This window comes from Oncorhynchus kisutch, linkage group LG22 (assembly GCF_002021735.2).
Source record: "Oncorhynchus kisutch isolate 150728-3 linkage group LG22, Okis_V2, whole genome shotgun sequence".
Lineage (NCBI taxonomy): Eukaryota > Metazoa > Chordata > Actinopteri > Salmoniformes > Salmonidae > Oncorhynchus > Oncorhynchus kisutch.
In genome coordinates this window covers 55,040,280-55,055,711 of record NC_034195.2, presented here as the reverse complement: position 1 = coordinate 55,055,711, position 15,432 = coordinate 55,040,280, and the positions used below count along the sequence as shown (strand labels likewise).

Genomic DNA, 15,432 nt, shown 5'->3' with positions numbered 1-15,432 from the left:
CTTCCCTTACCCCTTAACTCCGTTCCTGCCTTCCCTTCCCTTACCTCTTAACTCTGTTCCTGCCTTCCCTTACATCTTAACTCTGTTCCTGCCTTCCCTTACTCCTTAACTCTGTTCCTGCCTTCCCTTACTCCTTAACACTGTTCCTGCCTTCCCTTACTCCTTAACTCTGTTCCTGCCTTCCCTTACTCCTTAACTCTGTTCCTGCCTTCCCTTACTCCTTAACTCTGTTCCTGCCTTCCCTTACTCCTTAACTCTGTTCCTGCCTTCCCTTACCCCTTAACTCCGTTCCTGCCTTCCCTTCCCTTACCTCTTAACTCTGTTCCTGCCTTCCCTTACATCTTAACTCTGTTCCTGCCTTCCCTTACTCCTTAACTCTGTTCCTGCCTTCCCTTACTCCTTAACTCTGTTCCTGCCTTCCCTTACTCCTTAACTCTGTTCCTGCCTTCCCTTACCCCTTAACTCCGTTCCTGCCTTCCCTTCCCTTACCTCTTAACTCTGTTCCTGCCTTCCCTTACATCTTAACTCTGTTCCTGCCTTCCCTTACATCTTAACTCTGTTCTTACTGTCTGCACTATCATGCCATGGACCTTTTTATTGTGAAGAGTTACCTCCCTAACTCTCCATTGTCCTCCTGCAGTGACTCTGGAGTACGAGTCTTCTTTTGGCCTAACTCTGTCTCCTCATCCTGTCCCCCTGCAGTGACTCTGTTCCTGGAGTTCTGGAAGCGTCGGCAGGCCCGGCTGGAGTACGAGTGGGACCTGGTGGACTTTGAGGAAGAGCAGCAACAGCTTCAGCTTCGACCAGAATACGAGACCAAGTGTACCTCCCGCAGACTAAACCGCGTCACACAGGTGTTTTTCTGTCTCTTACATGCATTATAACACGGGGTTAGGGGTTAGGGGTTATGGTTAAGGGTTAGGGGTTAGGGCTTATGGTTAGGGGTTATGGTTAGGGGTTATGGTTATTTTATTTTTATTTTATTTTACCTTTATTTAACCTTTATTTAACCTTTATTTAACCAGGCAAGTCAGTTAAGAACACATTCTTATTTTCAATGACGGCCTGGGAACAGTGGGTTAACTGCCTGTTCAGGTGCAGAACGACAGATTTGTACCTTGTCAGCTCGGGGGTTTCCGGTTACTAGCCCAGTGCTCTAACCACTAGGCTACGCTGCCGCCCCAGGGGGTTAGGGGTTATGGTTAGGGGTTAGGGGTTATGGTTAGGGGTTATGGTTAGGGGTTATGTTTAGGGGTAATGGTTAGGGGTTATGGTTAGGGCTTATGGTTAGGGGTTAGGGCTTATGGTTAGGGGTTATGGTTAGGGGTTATGGTTAGTTGGTTATGGTTAGGGGTTATGTTTAGGGTTATGGTTAGGGGTTATGGTTAGGGGTTATGGTTAGGGGTTATGGTTAGGGGTAATGGTTAGGGGGTTAGGGGTTATGGTTAGGGGTTATGGTTAGGGGGTTAGGGGTTATGGTTAGGGGTAATGGTTAGGGGTTATGGTTAGGGGTTATGGTTAGGGGTTATGTTTTGGGGTAATGGTTAGGGGTTATGGTTAGGGGTTATGGTTAGGAGTTAGGGCCAGAGTACAAGTGTACCAGCCTATCGACTCAACCGCATCACATAGGTGCTAGTGTTGCCTTCTAGGTTTATATATACATAACACTGCTTAGAAAATGAAAGTGTGTCTTTGCAGATGTATTTATTTTTTGCAAGGTTGTGGCCAGCGACATGATGTTCCATGATAATAATATTCAGTTATAAATGTTCATAGTAAATTGTATGGTTAGGGGGTTAGGGGTTATGGTTAGGGGTTATGGTTAGGGGGTTAGGGGTTATGGTTAGGGGATTAGGGGTTATGGTTAGGGGGTTATGGTTAGGGGGTTAGGGGTTATGGTTAGGGGGTTAGGGGGTTATGGTTAGGGGGTTAGGGCTTATGGTTAGGGGGTTATGGTTAGGGGGTTAGGGGTTATGGTTAGGGGGTTAGGGGGTTATGGTTAGGGGGTTAGGGGTTATGGTTAGGGGGTTAGGGGTTATGGTTAGGGGTTATGGTTAGGGGGTTATGGGGTTATGGTTAGGGGGTTAGGGGTTATGGTTAGGGGGTTAGGGGTTATGGTTAGGGGGTTATGGTTAGGGGGTTAGGGGTTATGGTTAGGGGGTTAGGGGTTATGGTTAGGGGGTTATGGTTAGGGGTTAGGGCTTATGGTTAGGGGGTTAGGGGTTATGGTTAGGGGGTTATGGTTAGGGGTTAGGGGTTATGGTTAGGGGGTTAGGGGTTATGGTTAGGGGGTTAGGGGTTATGGTTAGGGGTTAGGGCTTATGGTTAGGGGTTATGGTTAGGGGGTTAGGGGTTATGGTTAGGGGGTTAGGGGTTATGGTTAGGGGGTTAGGGGTTATGGTTAGGGGGTTATGGTTAGGGGGTTAGGGGTTATGGTTAGGGGGTTAGGGGTTAGCCCAGCCTGTATTGGAACTATTCCACAGTGAATCCTTTATGTCTGGATCTCGCAACTGATATCAGAGGGGTCTGTTCCTGGGCCCTAACCCTCCACCTCCTAATGAGAGGGGTCTGTTCCTGGGCCCTGACCCTCCACCTACTAATGAGAGCGGTCTGTTCCTGGTCCCTGACCCTCCATCTCCTAATGAGAGAGGTCTGTTCCTGGGCCCTGACCCTCCACCTCCTAATGAGAGAGGTCTGTTCCTGGGCCCTGACCCTCCACCTCCTAATGAGAGGGGTCTGTTCCTGGGCCCTGACCCTCCACCTCCTAATGAGAGGGGTCTGTTCCTGGGCCCTGACCCTCCACCTCCTAATGAGAGGGGTCTGTTCCTGGGCCCTGACCCTCCACCTCCTAATGAGAGGGGTCTGTTCCTGGGCCCTGACCCTCCACCTCCTAATGAGAGGGGTCTGTTCCTGGGCCCTGACCCTCCACACCCTCCACCTCCACACCCTCCACCTCCTCACCCTCCACCTTCCCACCCTCCACATCCTCCTCACCCTCCACATCCTCCTCACCCTCCACCTTCACACCCTCCACCTCCACACCCTCCTCACCCTCCAGCTCCTCACCCTCAACACCCTCCACCTCACCCTCCACCTCCTCACCCTCCACCTCCACACCCTCCACCTCCACACCCTCCTCACCCTCCACCTCCTCCACCTCCTCACCCTCCACCTCCACACCCTCCACCTCACCCTCCACCTCCTCACCCTCCACCTCCACCCTCTCCACCTTCTCACCCTCCACCTCCTCACCCTTCACATCCTCCACGCCTCTACCTAACCCTCCACCTCCTCACCCTCCTCACCCTCCACCTCCTCACCCTCCTCACCCTCCACCTCCTCACCCTCCACATCCTCCCCACCCTCCACCTCCTCACCCTCCACACCCTCCACCTCCTCACCCTCCTCACCCTCCACCTCCTCACCCTCCACACCCTCCACCTCCTCACCCTCCTCACCCTCCACCTCCTCACCCTCCACATCCTCCCCACCCTCCACCTCCACATCCTCCCCACCCTCCACCTCCTCACCCTCCACACCCTCCACCTCCTCACCCTCCTCACCCTCCACATCCTCTCCACCTCCTCACCCTCCACACCCTCCACCTCCACACCCTCTCACCCTCCACCTCCTCACCCTTCACATCCTCCACACCCTACACCTACTCACACTTCACCTAACCCTCAACCTCCTCACCCTCCTCACCCTCCACCTCCTCACCCCACCTGTCTGTAACTGTACTATAGGAGATGGAGTTGGTCCTTGACAGGACAGCAGCTGAACAAGTGGGCAAAATGCTCCTGTGTTGGGCCACCGTGGTGCTGTGGGTAAGACTGGCACAGAGGGAAGAGGAATGCCAGTGTGAAGTGATGTGGAGGGATTTGGCAGGCCTGGCTTGTGTTGATTGCTCATGTCTGGATGGAAGATATCTGATGCTGACTGCATCATTTTACCTGATGCATCATGGGACTTAACTGTAATGAATTAACAATGCTAAAACAGAAACACAACCTTAGTGGTTGGTGTTTTTAGAGTCTGGTCCCAGATCAGTTTTTCTGCTGTATAGCCAATTGTTATAGTCATGGTACCAACAATGACTAGAACCATAGATGTTGACTATGAGCACAAACTGATCTGGGCCCAGGAAACTGCTGCAGTGGTCCGTGGACTGGTCTGGGCCCAGGTCATTAGTTTGAGATGATGACAACAAGCTGCTATGTGTTGGTTGGTACTGCCCCCTGGTGGTCTGGAGATTAACAGCTGTAACCATGCTGACTGACTGAGCATGTTGTTGTCCGGTGTTGTAGGAGATGGAGCCATACTTACCCGTAACATCCCAGTGTGCTCGTACATTCCTGTCTGGAGCTACCGTCATATTCTGGGTGAGCTTTTATTTATGATGGTTTACTCTGCATCTTAACTCCTCCCTCCTCCTTCTCCTGTCTCCTCCCACTCCCTTCTACTGACTCCTCCCTCCCCCTTCTCCTGTCTCTTCTCACTCCCTTCTACTGACTCCTCCCTCCCCCTTCTCCTGTCTCCTCTCTCCTCCCTCCCCCTTCTCCTGTCTCTTCTCACTCCCTTCTACTGACTCCTCCCTCCCCCTTCTCCTGTCTCTTCTCACTCCCTTCTACTGACTCCTCCCTCCCCCTCCCCCTTCTCCTGTCTCCTCTCTCCTCCCTATCCCTTCTCCTTTCTCCTCCCTATCCCTTCTCCTGTCTCCTCTCTCCTCCCTCCCCCTTCTCCTGTCTCTTCTCACTCCCTTCTACTGACTCCTCCCTCCCCCTTCTCCTGTCTCCTTTCTCCTCCCTATCCCTTCTCCTTTCTCCTCCCTATCCCTTCTCCTGTCTCCTCTCTCCTCCCTCCCCCTTCTCCTGTCTCCTCTCTCCTCCCTATCCCTTCTCCTGTCTCCTCTCTCCTCCCTTCTCCTTTCTCCTCCCTATCCCTTATCCTGTCTCCTCTCTATCCCTTCTCCTGTCTCCTTTCTCCTCCCTATCCCTTCTCCTGTCTCCTCTCTCTTGTCTCCTCTCTCCTCCTCTCTCCTGTCTCCTCTCTCCTCCCTTCTCCTGTCTCCTCTCTCCTCCCCTCTCCTGTCTCCTCTCTATCCCTTCTCCTGTCTCCTCTCTCCTCCTGTCTCCTTCTCTCTCCTCTCTCCTCCTGTCTCCTCTCTCCTCCCTTCTCCTCTCTCCTCTCTCGGGATTAGATTTTTAATGAGTTTGCACCACACTGTTGTGTTTTGAAGTGTGCTGTTGGTAGTATTTTTGTTATATTTGTATATACAGTCGGGGTTGGGGTCAGTTCCTATTCAATTCAGTCAATAAATATCAGTTGACGTCCTGAATTGACTGCATTGAAATGAAAGTGACCACAACCTTGACAGATTCCTGTCCTCTCTCCTCGTTCCTCCCTCTGTCTCCTGTCTCCTCTCTCCTCGTTCCTCCCTCTGTCTCCTCTCTCCTCGTTCCTCCCTCTTTCTCCTGTCTCCTCTCTCCTCGTTCCTCCCTCTGTCTCCTCTCTCCTCGTTCCTCCCTCTGTCTCCTGTCACCTCTCTACCACCCCTCCTGTCCCTCAGATCTCCCTGATCATAGCGTGTATCATCGGGGTGATAGCCTACCGTTTGGCGGTGTACGCTGCGTTCGCCAGCATCATGAAGGACAGCCCCACCAATAACATCCACATGGTGGGCTCCCTCATCACCCCGCAGCTCGCCACCTCCGTCACCGCTTCCTGCATCAACTTCGTCATCATCATGATCCTCAATCTGATGTATGAGAGAGTGGCCATCTGGATCACTGACATGGGTAAGATAGTGGCCATCTGGATCACTGACATGGGTAAGATAGTGTCCATCTGGATCACTGACATGGGTAAGATAGAGAGTGGCCATCTGGATCACTGACATGGGTAAGATAGAGAGTGGCCATCTGGATCACTGACATGGGTAAGATAGAGAGTGGAAATCTGGATCACTGACATGGGTAAGATAGAGAGTGGCCAGCCGGATCACTGACATGGGTAAGATAGAGAGTTGCCAGCCGTATCACTGACATGGGTAAGATAGAGAGTGGAAATCTGGATCACTGACATGGGTAAGATAGTGTCCATCTGGATCACTGACATGGGTAAGATAGAGAGTGGCCATCTGGATCACTGACATGGGTAAGATAGAGAGTGGCCATCTGGATCACTGACATGGGTAAGATAGAGAGTGGCCAGCCGGATCATTGACATGGGTAAGACAGAGAGTGGCCAGCCAGGTCACTGACGTGGGTAAGATTGAGAGTGGCCAGCCGGATCACTGACGTGGGTAAGATAGAGAGTGGCCAGCCGGATCACTGACGTGGGTAAGATAGTGGCCAGCCGGATAGTGGCCAGCCAGATCACTGACATGGGTAAGATAGAGAGTGGCCAGCCGGATCACTGACATGGGTAAGATAGAGAGTGGCCAGCCGGATCACTGACGTGGGTAAGATAGAGAGTGGCCAGCCGGATCACTGACGTGGGTAAGATAGAGAGTGGCCAGCCGGATCACTGACGTGGATAAGATAGTGGCCAGCCGGATCACTGACATGGATAAGATAGTGGCCATCTGGATCACTGACATGGATAAGATAGTGGCCATCTGGATCACTGACATGGATAAGATAGTGGCCATCTGGATCACTGACATGGATAAGATAGTGGCCATCTGGATCACTGACATGGGTAAGATAGTGGCCAGCCGGATCACTGACATGGGTAAGATAGAGAGTGGACATCTGGATTACTGACGTGGGTAAGATAGAGAGTGGCCAGCCGGATCACTGACGTGGGTAAGATAGAGAGTGGCCAGCCGGATCACTGACGTGGATAAGATAGTGGCCAGCCGGATCACTGACATGGATAAGATAGTGGCCATCTGGATCACTGACATGGATAAGATAGTGGCCATCTGGATCACTGACATGGATAAGATAGTGGCCATCTGGATCACTGACATGGATAAGATAGTGGCCATCTGGATCACTGACATGGGTAAGATAGTGGCCAGCCGGATCACTGACATGGGTAAGATAGAGAGTGGACATCTGGATTACTGACATGGGTAAGATAGAGAGTGGCCAGCCGGATCACTGACATGGGTAAGATAGAGAGTGGCCAGCCGGATCACTGACATGGGTAAGACAGAGAGTGGCCAGCCGGATCACTGACATGGGTAAGATAGAGAGTGGCCAGCCGGATCACTTATTTCTGGTGTTGCTAAAGAGACAATAACAAAATGTTTTTAAAAAGTACGACCAGTTTGCAATCTGACCGTGACATCGTGAGTTACGTCGTCCATTGTTTTTTAAAAGCATTTAGCAGCATTTGCTTCAGTGAATCAATGCAGATCTATTACGAACATAATGACTAACGAGCTAATTAATCCATTCCTTATTGTCGAACATAATGACTAACGAGCTAATTAATCCATTCCTTATTGTCGAACATAATGACTAACGAGCTAATTAATCCATTCCTTATTGTCGAACATAATGACTAACGAGCTAATTAATCCATTCCTTATTGTCGAACATAATTACTAACGAGCTAATTAATCCATTCCTTATTGTCGAACATAATGACTAACGAGCTAATTAATCCATTCCTTATTGTCGAACATAATGACTAACGAGCTAATTAATCCATTCCTTATTGTCGAACATAATGACTAACGAGCTAATTAATCCATTCCTTATTGTCGAACATAATGACTAACGAGCTAATTAATCCATTCCTTATTGTCGAACATAATGACTAACGAGCTAATTAATCCATTCCTTATTGTCGAACATAATGACTAACGAGCTAATTAATCCATTCCTTATTGTCGAACATAATGACTAACGAGCTAATTAATCCATTCCTTATTGTCGAACATAATGACTAACGAGCTAATTAAATCCATTCCTTATTGTCGAACATAATGACTAACGAGCTAATTAACCCATTCCTTATTGTCGAACATAATGACTAACGAGCTAATTAACCAATTCCTTATTGTCGAACATAATGACTAACGAGCTAATTAATCCATTCCTTATTGTCGAACATAATGACTAACGAGCTAATTAATCCATTCCTTATTGTCGAACATAATGACTAACGAGCTAATTAATCCATTCCTTATTGTCGAACATAATGACTAACGAGCTAATTAATCCATTCCTTATTGTCGAACATAATGACTAACGAGCTAATTAATCCATTCCTTATTGTCGAACATAATGACTAACGAGCTAATTAACCCATTCCTTATTGTCGAACATAATGACTAACGAGCTAATTAACCCATTCTTTATTGTCGAACATAATGACTAACGAGCTAATTAATCCATTCCTTATTGTCGAACATAATGACTAACGAGCTAATTAATCCATTCCTTATTGTCGAACATAATGACTAACGTGCTAATTAATCCATTCCTTATTGTCGAACATAATGACTAACGAGCTAATTAATCCATTCCTTATTGTCGAACATAATGACTAACGAGCTAATTAATCCATTCCTTATTGTCGAACATAATGACTAACGAGCTAATTAATCCATTCCTTATTGTCGAACATAATGACTAACGAGCTAATTAATCCATTCCTTATTGTCGAACATAATGACTAACGAGCTAATTAATCCATTCCTTATTGTCGAACATAATGACTAACGAGCTAATTAATCCATTCCTTATTGTCGAACATAATGACTAACGAGCTAATTAATCCATTCCTTATTGTCGAACATAATGACTAACGAGCTAATTAACCCATTCCTTATTGTCGAACATAATGACTAACGAGCTAATTAATCCATTCCTTATTGTCGAACATAATGACTAACGAGCTAATTAATCCATTCCTTATTGTCGAACATAATGACTAACGAGCTAATTAATCCATTCCTTATTGTCGACTCTCCTTGTTGTGAATGTTTGCTTTTTCCATCCCATTCAGAGATCCCCAAGACTCACCTGGAGTACGAGAACAAGCTGACTGTGAAGATGTTTCTGTTCCAGTTCGTCAACTACTACTCTTCCTGTTTCTACGTGGCCTTCTTCAAGGGGAAGTTCGTCGGCCATCCCGGAGACTACATCTACATGTTCGGCTGGAGCAAGCTGAGGAACGAGGAGGTATAATGCCTACCCAGCTACTTCCCTGTCTGACATCACAGTCCAGGGGGCTGATGTCACCAGACTTATAACAAACTGCTCTCGGGTTACAACCAGTAACGACGAGATTAAAACGGCATTAAAAATAAATAAAAACTACTTCCTGTTTTGGATTTTATCTGGTCAGATGTCCTGGTTCCAACCAGAACAAAAAAAGAATAATGTCTCATTACTAATACGATGTGAGTAAGATGAACTGACGTTAAGATGAAATGACGTTAAGATGAAATGACGTTAAGATGAAACGACGTTAAGATGAAATGACGTTAAGATGAAACGACGTTAAGATGAAACAACGTTAAGATGAAATGACGTTAAGATGAAATGACGTTAAGATGAAACGACGTTAAGATGAAACGACGTTAAGATGAAATGACGTTAAGATGAAATGACGTTAAGATGAACTGACGTTAAGATGAACTGACGTTAAGATGAACTGACGTTAAGATGAACTGACGTTAAGATGAAATGACGTTAAGATGAAATGACGTTAAGATGAAATGACTTTAAGATGAAATGACGTTAAGATGAAATGACGTTAAGATGAAATGACGTTAAGATGAAATAACGTTAAGATAAACTTGACCTTCTGTTTCTCTGGGCAGTGTGACCCAGGTGGCTGTCTGATTGAGCTGACCACTCAGCTGGTCATAGTGATGTCAGGGAAACAGGTGTGGGGTAACGTCCAGGAGGCTCTGGTTCCGTAAGTTGTTCATTCTGACATTGTCACTATTACCTAAAGGTCAGTAAACGTGTTCTCTTGGAGACAAAATCCTTATTTAAAAGATGCGTGTGCTCTGACTTAAATTAATTAAAAATAACTTACCTCTGACTTTAGCTTAAATCATGCATTGATGTCAATGAAAGATTTGTGTTAAAACCTGAATTTCGCAAGATTTTTAACTTCCGCCGAAAGGCCTTTTAAAAAAAAACTTTCTCAACAATTTTGTCACGAATGTGAAGTGCAGAACCTCTGACCCCTTTGTGTCTGAACTTTACCTCCAGGTGGGTAATGAACCGATGGGGGAGCCGTAAAGCCCGCAGCCACCCAGAGAGTCGCTACAGTCGCTGGGAGCAGGACCACGACCTGCAGAACTTTGGACATCTGGGACTCTTCTATGAGTACCTGGAGATGGGTGAGTTTTTTTAGCCAGGGACACGCTGACCAATACCTGGAGGCGCTTTCTCTCTTTCCTGTCTCTCTTTCCTGTCTCACTTTCCTCACCTCTTTCCTAAAAAAAACATATTTGAAGAGGTCTGAAGGGAGGAATCACAGATTTTTCCTTCCAATGTGTTTTATTAAGAAAGAGGTGAGGATAGAAGATGGGTTGACAATTTGAGAAAGAATCGAACTCTCTATAGAAATATAATCTCTCTGTTAACCCAGAAATAAAATCTTAATTTGGTCAGATGCTCGATACCCATTTATGTTGCGTAGTCTGTCCACAAAGACGCTCATATAGATACCCATTGCATTACTTCCTGCTCTCCTGCAGAGGGCGCTGTTTCCATCTAATTTACCATCATGGTCTCTCTCTTCTTCTCTCCACTTTCTTTCCTTTCTTCTCCATTTTCCCCTCCCCTCTCCTCTCCACTTTCCCCTCCTCTCTCTTCTCCACCCCTCTCCACTCCTCTCCTCCACAGTGATCCAGTTTGGTTTCATCACTCTGTTCGTGGCCTCCTTCCCTCTGGCCCCCCTGCTGGCGCTGTTGAACAACATCATAGAAGTCAGAGTGGACGCCTGGAAGTTCACCACCCAGTTCCGCCGGCCCGTAGCATCTAAGGCCCACAGCATCGGTGCCTGGCAGGAAATACTCAACGGGGTGGCCGTCCTGTCTGTCGTCACCAACGTGAGTATGGCAGTTGGAGAGGGGAGGAGAGAGGGAGGGAGGAGATTGGAGGGGAGGAGGAGGGAGGAGAGGAGAGATGAGGAGAGAGGAGGGGAGGAGAGACGAGGTGAGGTGAGGTGAGGAGAGGAGAGGAGAGGAGAGGGGAGGGGAGAGGAGAGGAGAGGAGAGGAGAGGAGAGGAGAGGAGAGGAGAGGAGAGGAGAGGAGAGGAGAGGAGAGGAGAGGAGAGGAGAGGAGAGGAGAGGAGAGGAGAGGAGAGGAGAGGAGAGGAGAGGAGAGGAGAGGAGAGGCATTTTAGGGATTTCCTTCTTATTCCCTCCTTATTCCTGGAATTGTACATCTGGGACTTCTGGAAAAGTTACTGGAAGTTTACACTTAATCAACGAGTGCTAGCTTGGTCCCAGATCTGTTGGTACTGTCTTACCAAGTCCCATGGTGTCAACTCCTATGTCTATCTATAAACAAATAATCTCCCTGTTTTCTCACAGGCGTTCATCGTAGCCTTCACATCAGACATGATTCCCCGGCTGGTATACATGTATGCCTACAGCAACGATCTCTCTATGAAGGGCTACATCAACAATAGCCTGTCAGTGTTCAACATCTCTGGGTTCTCTGAGGACAACCGGCCTGATGACGGAGAGAGCCCTGGATGGTTCAACAGCTCTGTCATCACCACCTGCAGGTAGGGGTGTGTGTGTGTGTTTCAGTGTATAACCACTCCTCTACTACTTCCTGTGTTCTACAGGTACCATGACTACCGCTACCCAGAGTCTCTGTGTGTTTCAGTGTATAACCACTCCTCTACTACTTCCTGTGTTCTACAGGTACCGTGACTACCGCTACCCAGAGTCTCTGTGTGTTTCAGTGTATAACCACTCATCTACTACTTCCTGTGTTCTACAGGTACCATGACTACCGCTACCCAGAGTGTGTGTGTGTTTCAGTGTATAACCACTCCTCTACTACTTCCTGTGTTCTACAGGTACCATGACTACCGCTACCCAGAGTCTCTGTGTGTTTCAGTGTATAACCACTCCTCCACTACTTCCTGTGTTCTACAGGTACCATGACTACCGCTGCCCAGAGTGTCTGTGTGTTTCAGTGTATAACCACTCCTCTACTACTTCCTGTGTTCTACAGGTACCGTGACTACCGCTACCCATCGGGCCATGAGAAGGAGTACTCTCACACCATGCAGTTCTGGCACATCCTGGCTGCCAAACTGGCCTTCATCATTATCATGGAGGTAAGAATGTAGCTTCCCTACTGCAACCAGCCATAGAAATACAACCTATAGAAAAGAACTTGGAACCTCTGACCCTGGCAATTTGGCTGGTGAACTCTTGAATGGGGAGGCCCGATCTATACATTCTATTTCTATAGAACCACCAGTCATTTCAACCAGATTTGTCTCGTTTTTCTCCAGTAGTTAGTCACTTCATTGGAATAGATCATCATGACCATCTTTAATCTATATTTACAGGTCTATATTTACAGTGTGGATAGAAAACAAATCTGTCTTTTTACTTAGTAAATAGGATTGGAATACTTCAATTCCTTCAGCATTGACATCTATCCCCGATCATGACCATCTTTGATCTACATTTACAGGTCTATAGTTACAGTGTGGATAGAAAACAGATCTGTCTTTTTACTTAGTAAATAGGAGTAGCTGGATTTTTTGTGATGTAGCAGGGGAATCAATGTTCGATCTGCCTATTCCTGGATTTGTATCTAATCCCACAAGACGTTATTTTAAAGGTGCAGAAGTTACAACCCGTGTTTGCTGTACTGACCTTTTTAAGTTCCTGTTTCATCTCTTCCTCTTTCCTGATTGATTGGTTTCTCGCCTCTTTTCAGCATGTGGCGTTTATGGTGAAGTTCTTCGTGGCGTGGATGATTCCTGACGTTCCCTCCGAGGTGAAGGCCAGGATTAAACGAGAACGCTACCTCATCCAGGAGTACCTGCACAACTACGAGGTGTTTTTCCTCGCATAAAAACATTCAACATGCACATAATAACACATACAGTGCCTTGCGAAAGTATTCGGCCCCCTTGAACTTTGCGACCTTTTGCCACATTTCAGGCTTCAAACATAAAGATATAAACCTGTATTTTTTTGTGAAGAATCAACAACAAGTGGGACACAATTATGAAGTGGAACGACATTTATTGGATATTTCAAACTTTTTTAACAAATAAAAAACTGAAGAATTGGGCGTGCAAAATTATTCAGCCCCTTTACTTTCGCAAGGCACTGTATGTTTATTTGCCTTTATTTAAAACAACTCACACACACTACACACACACACTACACACACACACTACACACACACTACACACACACACACACACACACACACACACACACACACACTACACACACACACACACACACACACACACACTACACACACACACTACACACACACACACACACTACACACACACACACACACACACACACACTACACACACACACACACACACACACACACACACACACACACACACACTACACACACACACACACACACACACACACACACACACACTACACACACACACACACACACACACACACTACACACACACACACACACACACACACACACACACACTACACACTACACACACACACACACTACACACACACACACACACTACACACACACACACACACACACACACACACACACACACACACACACACACACACACACACACACACACACACACACATTCAAACCACATAATAAAAATTAAAACAGATATATTCGTGTTTTTCTGGGTGTTTGTTCCTTTACCCTTCAGGTGGAGAAGCTGAAGATCCAGCTGAGCCAGAGGAGCGATGACTGCTGCTGCACCCCTATGATCTACCCCGACATATCCCGGCACGTGGTGCTGTCCGAGTGTCTCTAGCACCCGTCCTCGCCCTCCGCCCACTCATTTGATTTTGGCTCGTGTTCATTAGGTCACACCACGGAAAACGTTTTAAAATGTTTTTCAACAGGAAATTTAAATTAGGTTTTTTTTTCTTCTTTTTTTTCATTGGACAAATCCAGGTAGTTACTCCCTGTTTGAATCTGTTTTGTTCCGTTTGGTGCCTGATGAACAGGACCCTGGTTCAGGTTGGGCTGGGGCCTGGGCTGGTCTTAAGGAGATTCTCTATAAAACTACCCTGAGAGGTGGGCGATCTGTAATACAAAGGACTCCGTCTGGTGGAGTGGAGAGCAATCCTCACAGAAATACAGTACCTAATACAATCCATCATCATCATCATCATCATCATCATCATCATCATCATCAAATACAAGAAGATACTACATTCAAGTATGTCTTCAGGTCCGTCCATGTATGGTCTATAGATTTCAGATCTTCTCTTCAATCAACCACCCGCCAACCACTACATCTACTCTTAACAGCATGGGGGAAGCAGGGAAACATGGCTGCTGCTAGTTATTATACTCTTACCGTACGTTCATTTTATATTTTAAATGTCTCTCTCTTTCTCTTTCTCTCTCTCTCTCTGTTCACTGTCTATTTTAGTGATTTTACTCTGAAAAAGTGGTTATACTCTGCTGGTCATTCACAAAATCACTACACACTGTGTTAATGACTAGCGCTTAGCCCACTACACACTGTGTTAATGACTAGCGCTTAGCCCACTACACACTGTGTTAATGACTAGCGTTTAGCCCACTACACACTGTGTTAATGACTAGCGCTTAGCCCGCTACACACTGTGTTAATGACTAGCGCTTAGCCCGCTACACACTGTGTTAATGACTAGCGCTTAGCCCACTACACACTACCCTGTTTATGTTGATAAGTTATGTTATGTTAATAAGTGCCACTATTATAAGCAACCAAAGACAAAAATGCCTTAATATTTTACAAATTAATTGTTAACTGAGTAAAGAGGCTATAGTTTGTTAAATTTCCCTTTATGGAAAAAGATTGCAGTCATACAGTCATACTCTGACTGCAATCTCCTTTTGTGTAAAGGTTGTCTTTTTTTGTAGTTTTTTGTTATTTTTATCTTTTGTGTATGTTAAATCTTTCTTTTAAAAAATGTTCATAATTCAACAAATATGCAATAAAGCCTATATTAAGGATCGAGGTCAGGTTTCCCCTTTGGTATTAGTTGCTACAAAACAAGCAGAGGATGTTGCATGAAAACAATCTTGTCAGAGGTTTTGAATGCCAATTTTTTTTAAATCCATGTCACTTTAAAAAAAAATTTTTAAAAATTTGTTCTATTTAAACAGGGAGTCACATGCAATACATAGGCAAATCAAAACGAACTAAAATACAACAACAAACCATCCTGAAAAACAGCCACATTCCTCAGCTAACAGTTCCCCAATCAATATTTTAAATTGCCCAAGCTGTGT

At 46.2% G+C, this 15,432-nt stretch overlaps 1 protein-coding gene across 3 annotated transcripts in view; it reads left to right on the top strand.

The window, feature by feature from the left end:
* The window catches only part of LOC109879457 (anoctamin-5-like), a 68,526-nt gene extending 53,369 nt beyond the window's left edge, over positions 1 to 15,157 (top strand). For 2 of the 3 annotated variants that reach the window (XM_031801545.1, XM_031801546.1), the window contains 11 exons: positions 703 to 854; positions 4,308 to 4,382; positions 5,570 to 5,798; positions 8,968 to 9,143; positions 9,788 to 9,885; positions 10,188 to 10,318; positions 10,827 to 11,032; positions 11,520 to 11,716; positions 12,175 to 12,280; positions 12,895 to 13,014; positions 13,850 to 15,157. In XM_031801545.1, the coding sequence (XP_031657405.1) occupies positions 703 to 854; positions 4,308 to 4,382; positions 5,570 to 5,798; positions 8,968 to 9,143; positions 9,788 to 9,885; positions 10,188 to 10,318; positions 10,827 to 11,032; positions 11,520 to 11,716; positions 12,175 to 12,280; positions 12,895 to 13,014; positions 13,850 to 13,957 (1,598 nt within the window). In that variant the 3' untranslated portion in view covers positions 13,958 to 15,157. Of the gene's footprint in view, positions 1 to 702; positions 855 to 4,307; positions 4,383 to 5,569; positions 5,799 to 8,967; positions 9,144 to 9,787; positions 9,886 to 10,187; positions 10,319 to 10,826; positions 11,033 to 11,519; positions 11,717 to 11,858; positions 11,962 to 12,174; positions 12,281 to 12,894; positions 13,015 to 13,849 lie in introns of those variants that run through there. The other variant, XM_031801548.1, reaches the window with a different exon arrangement.
* Positions 15,158 to 15,432: the final 275 nt, after the last annotated feature.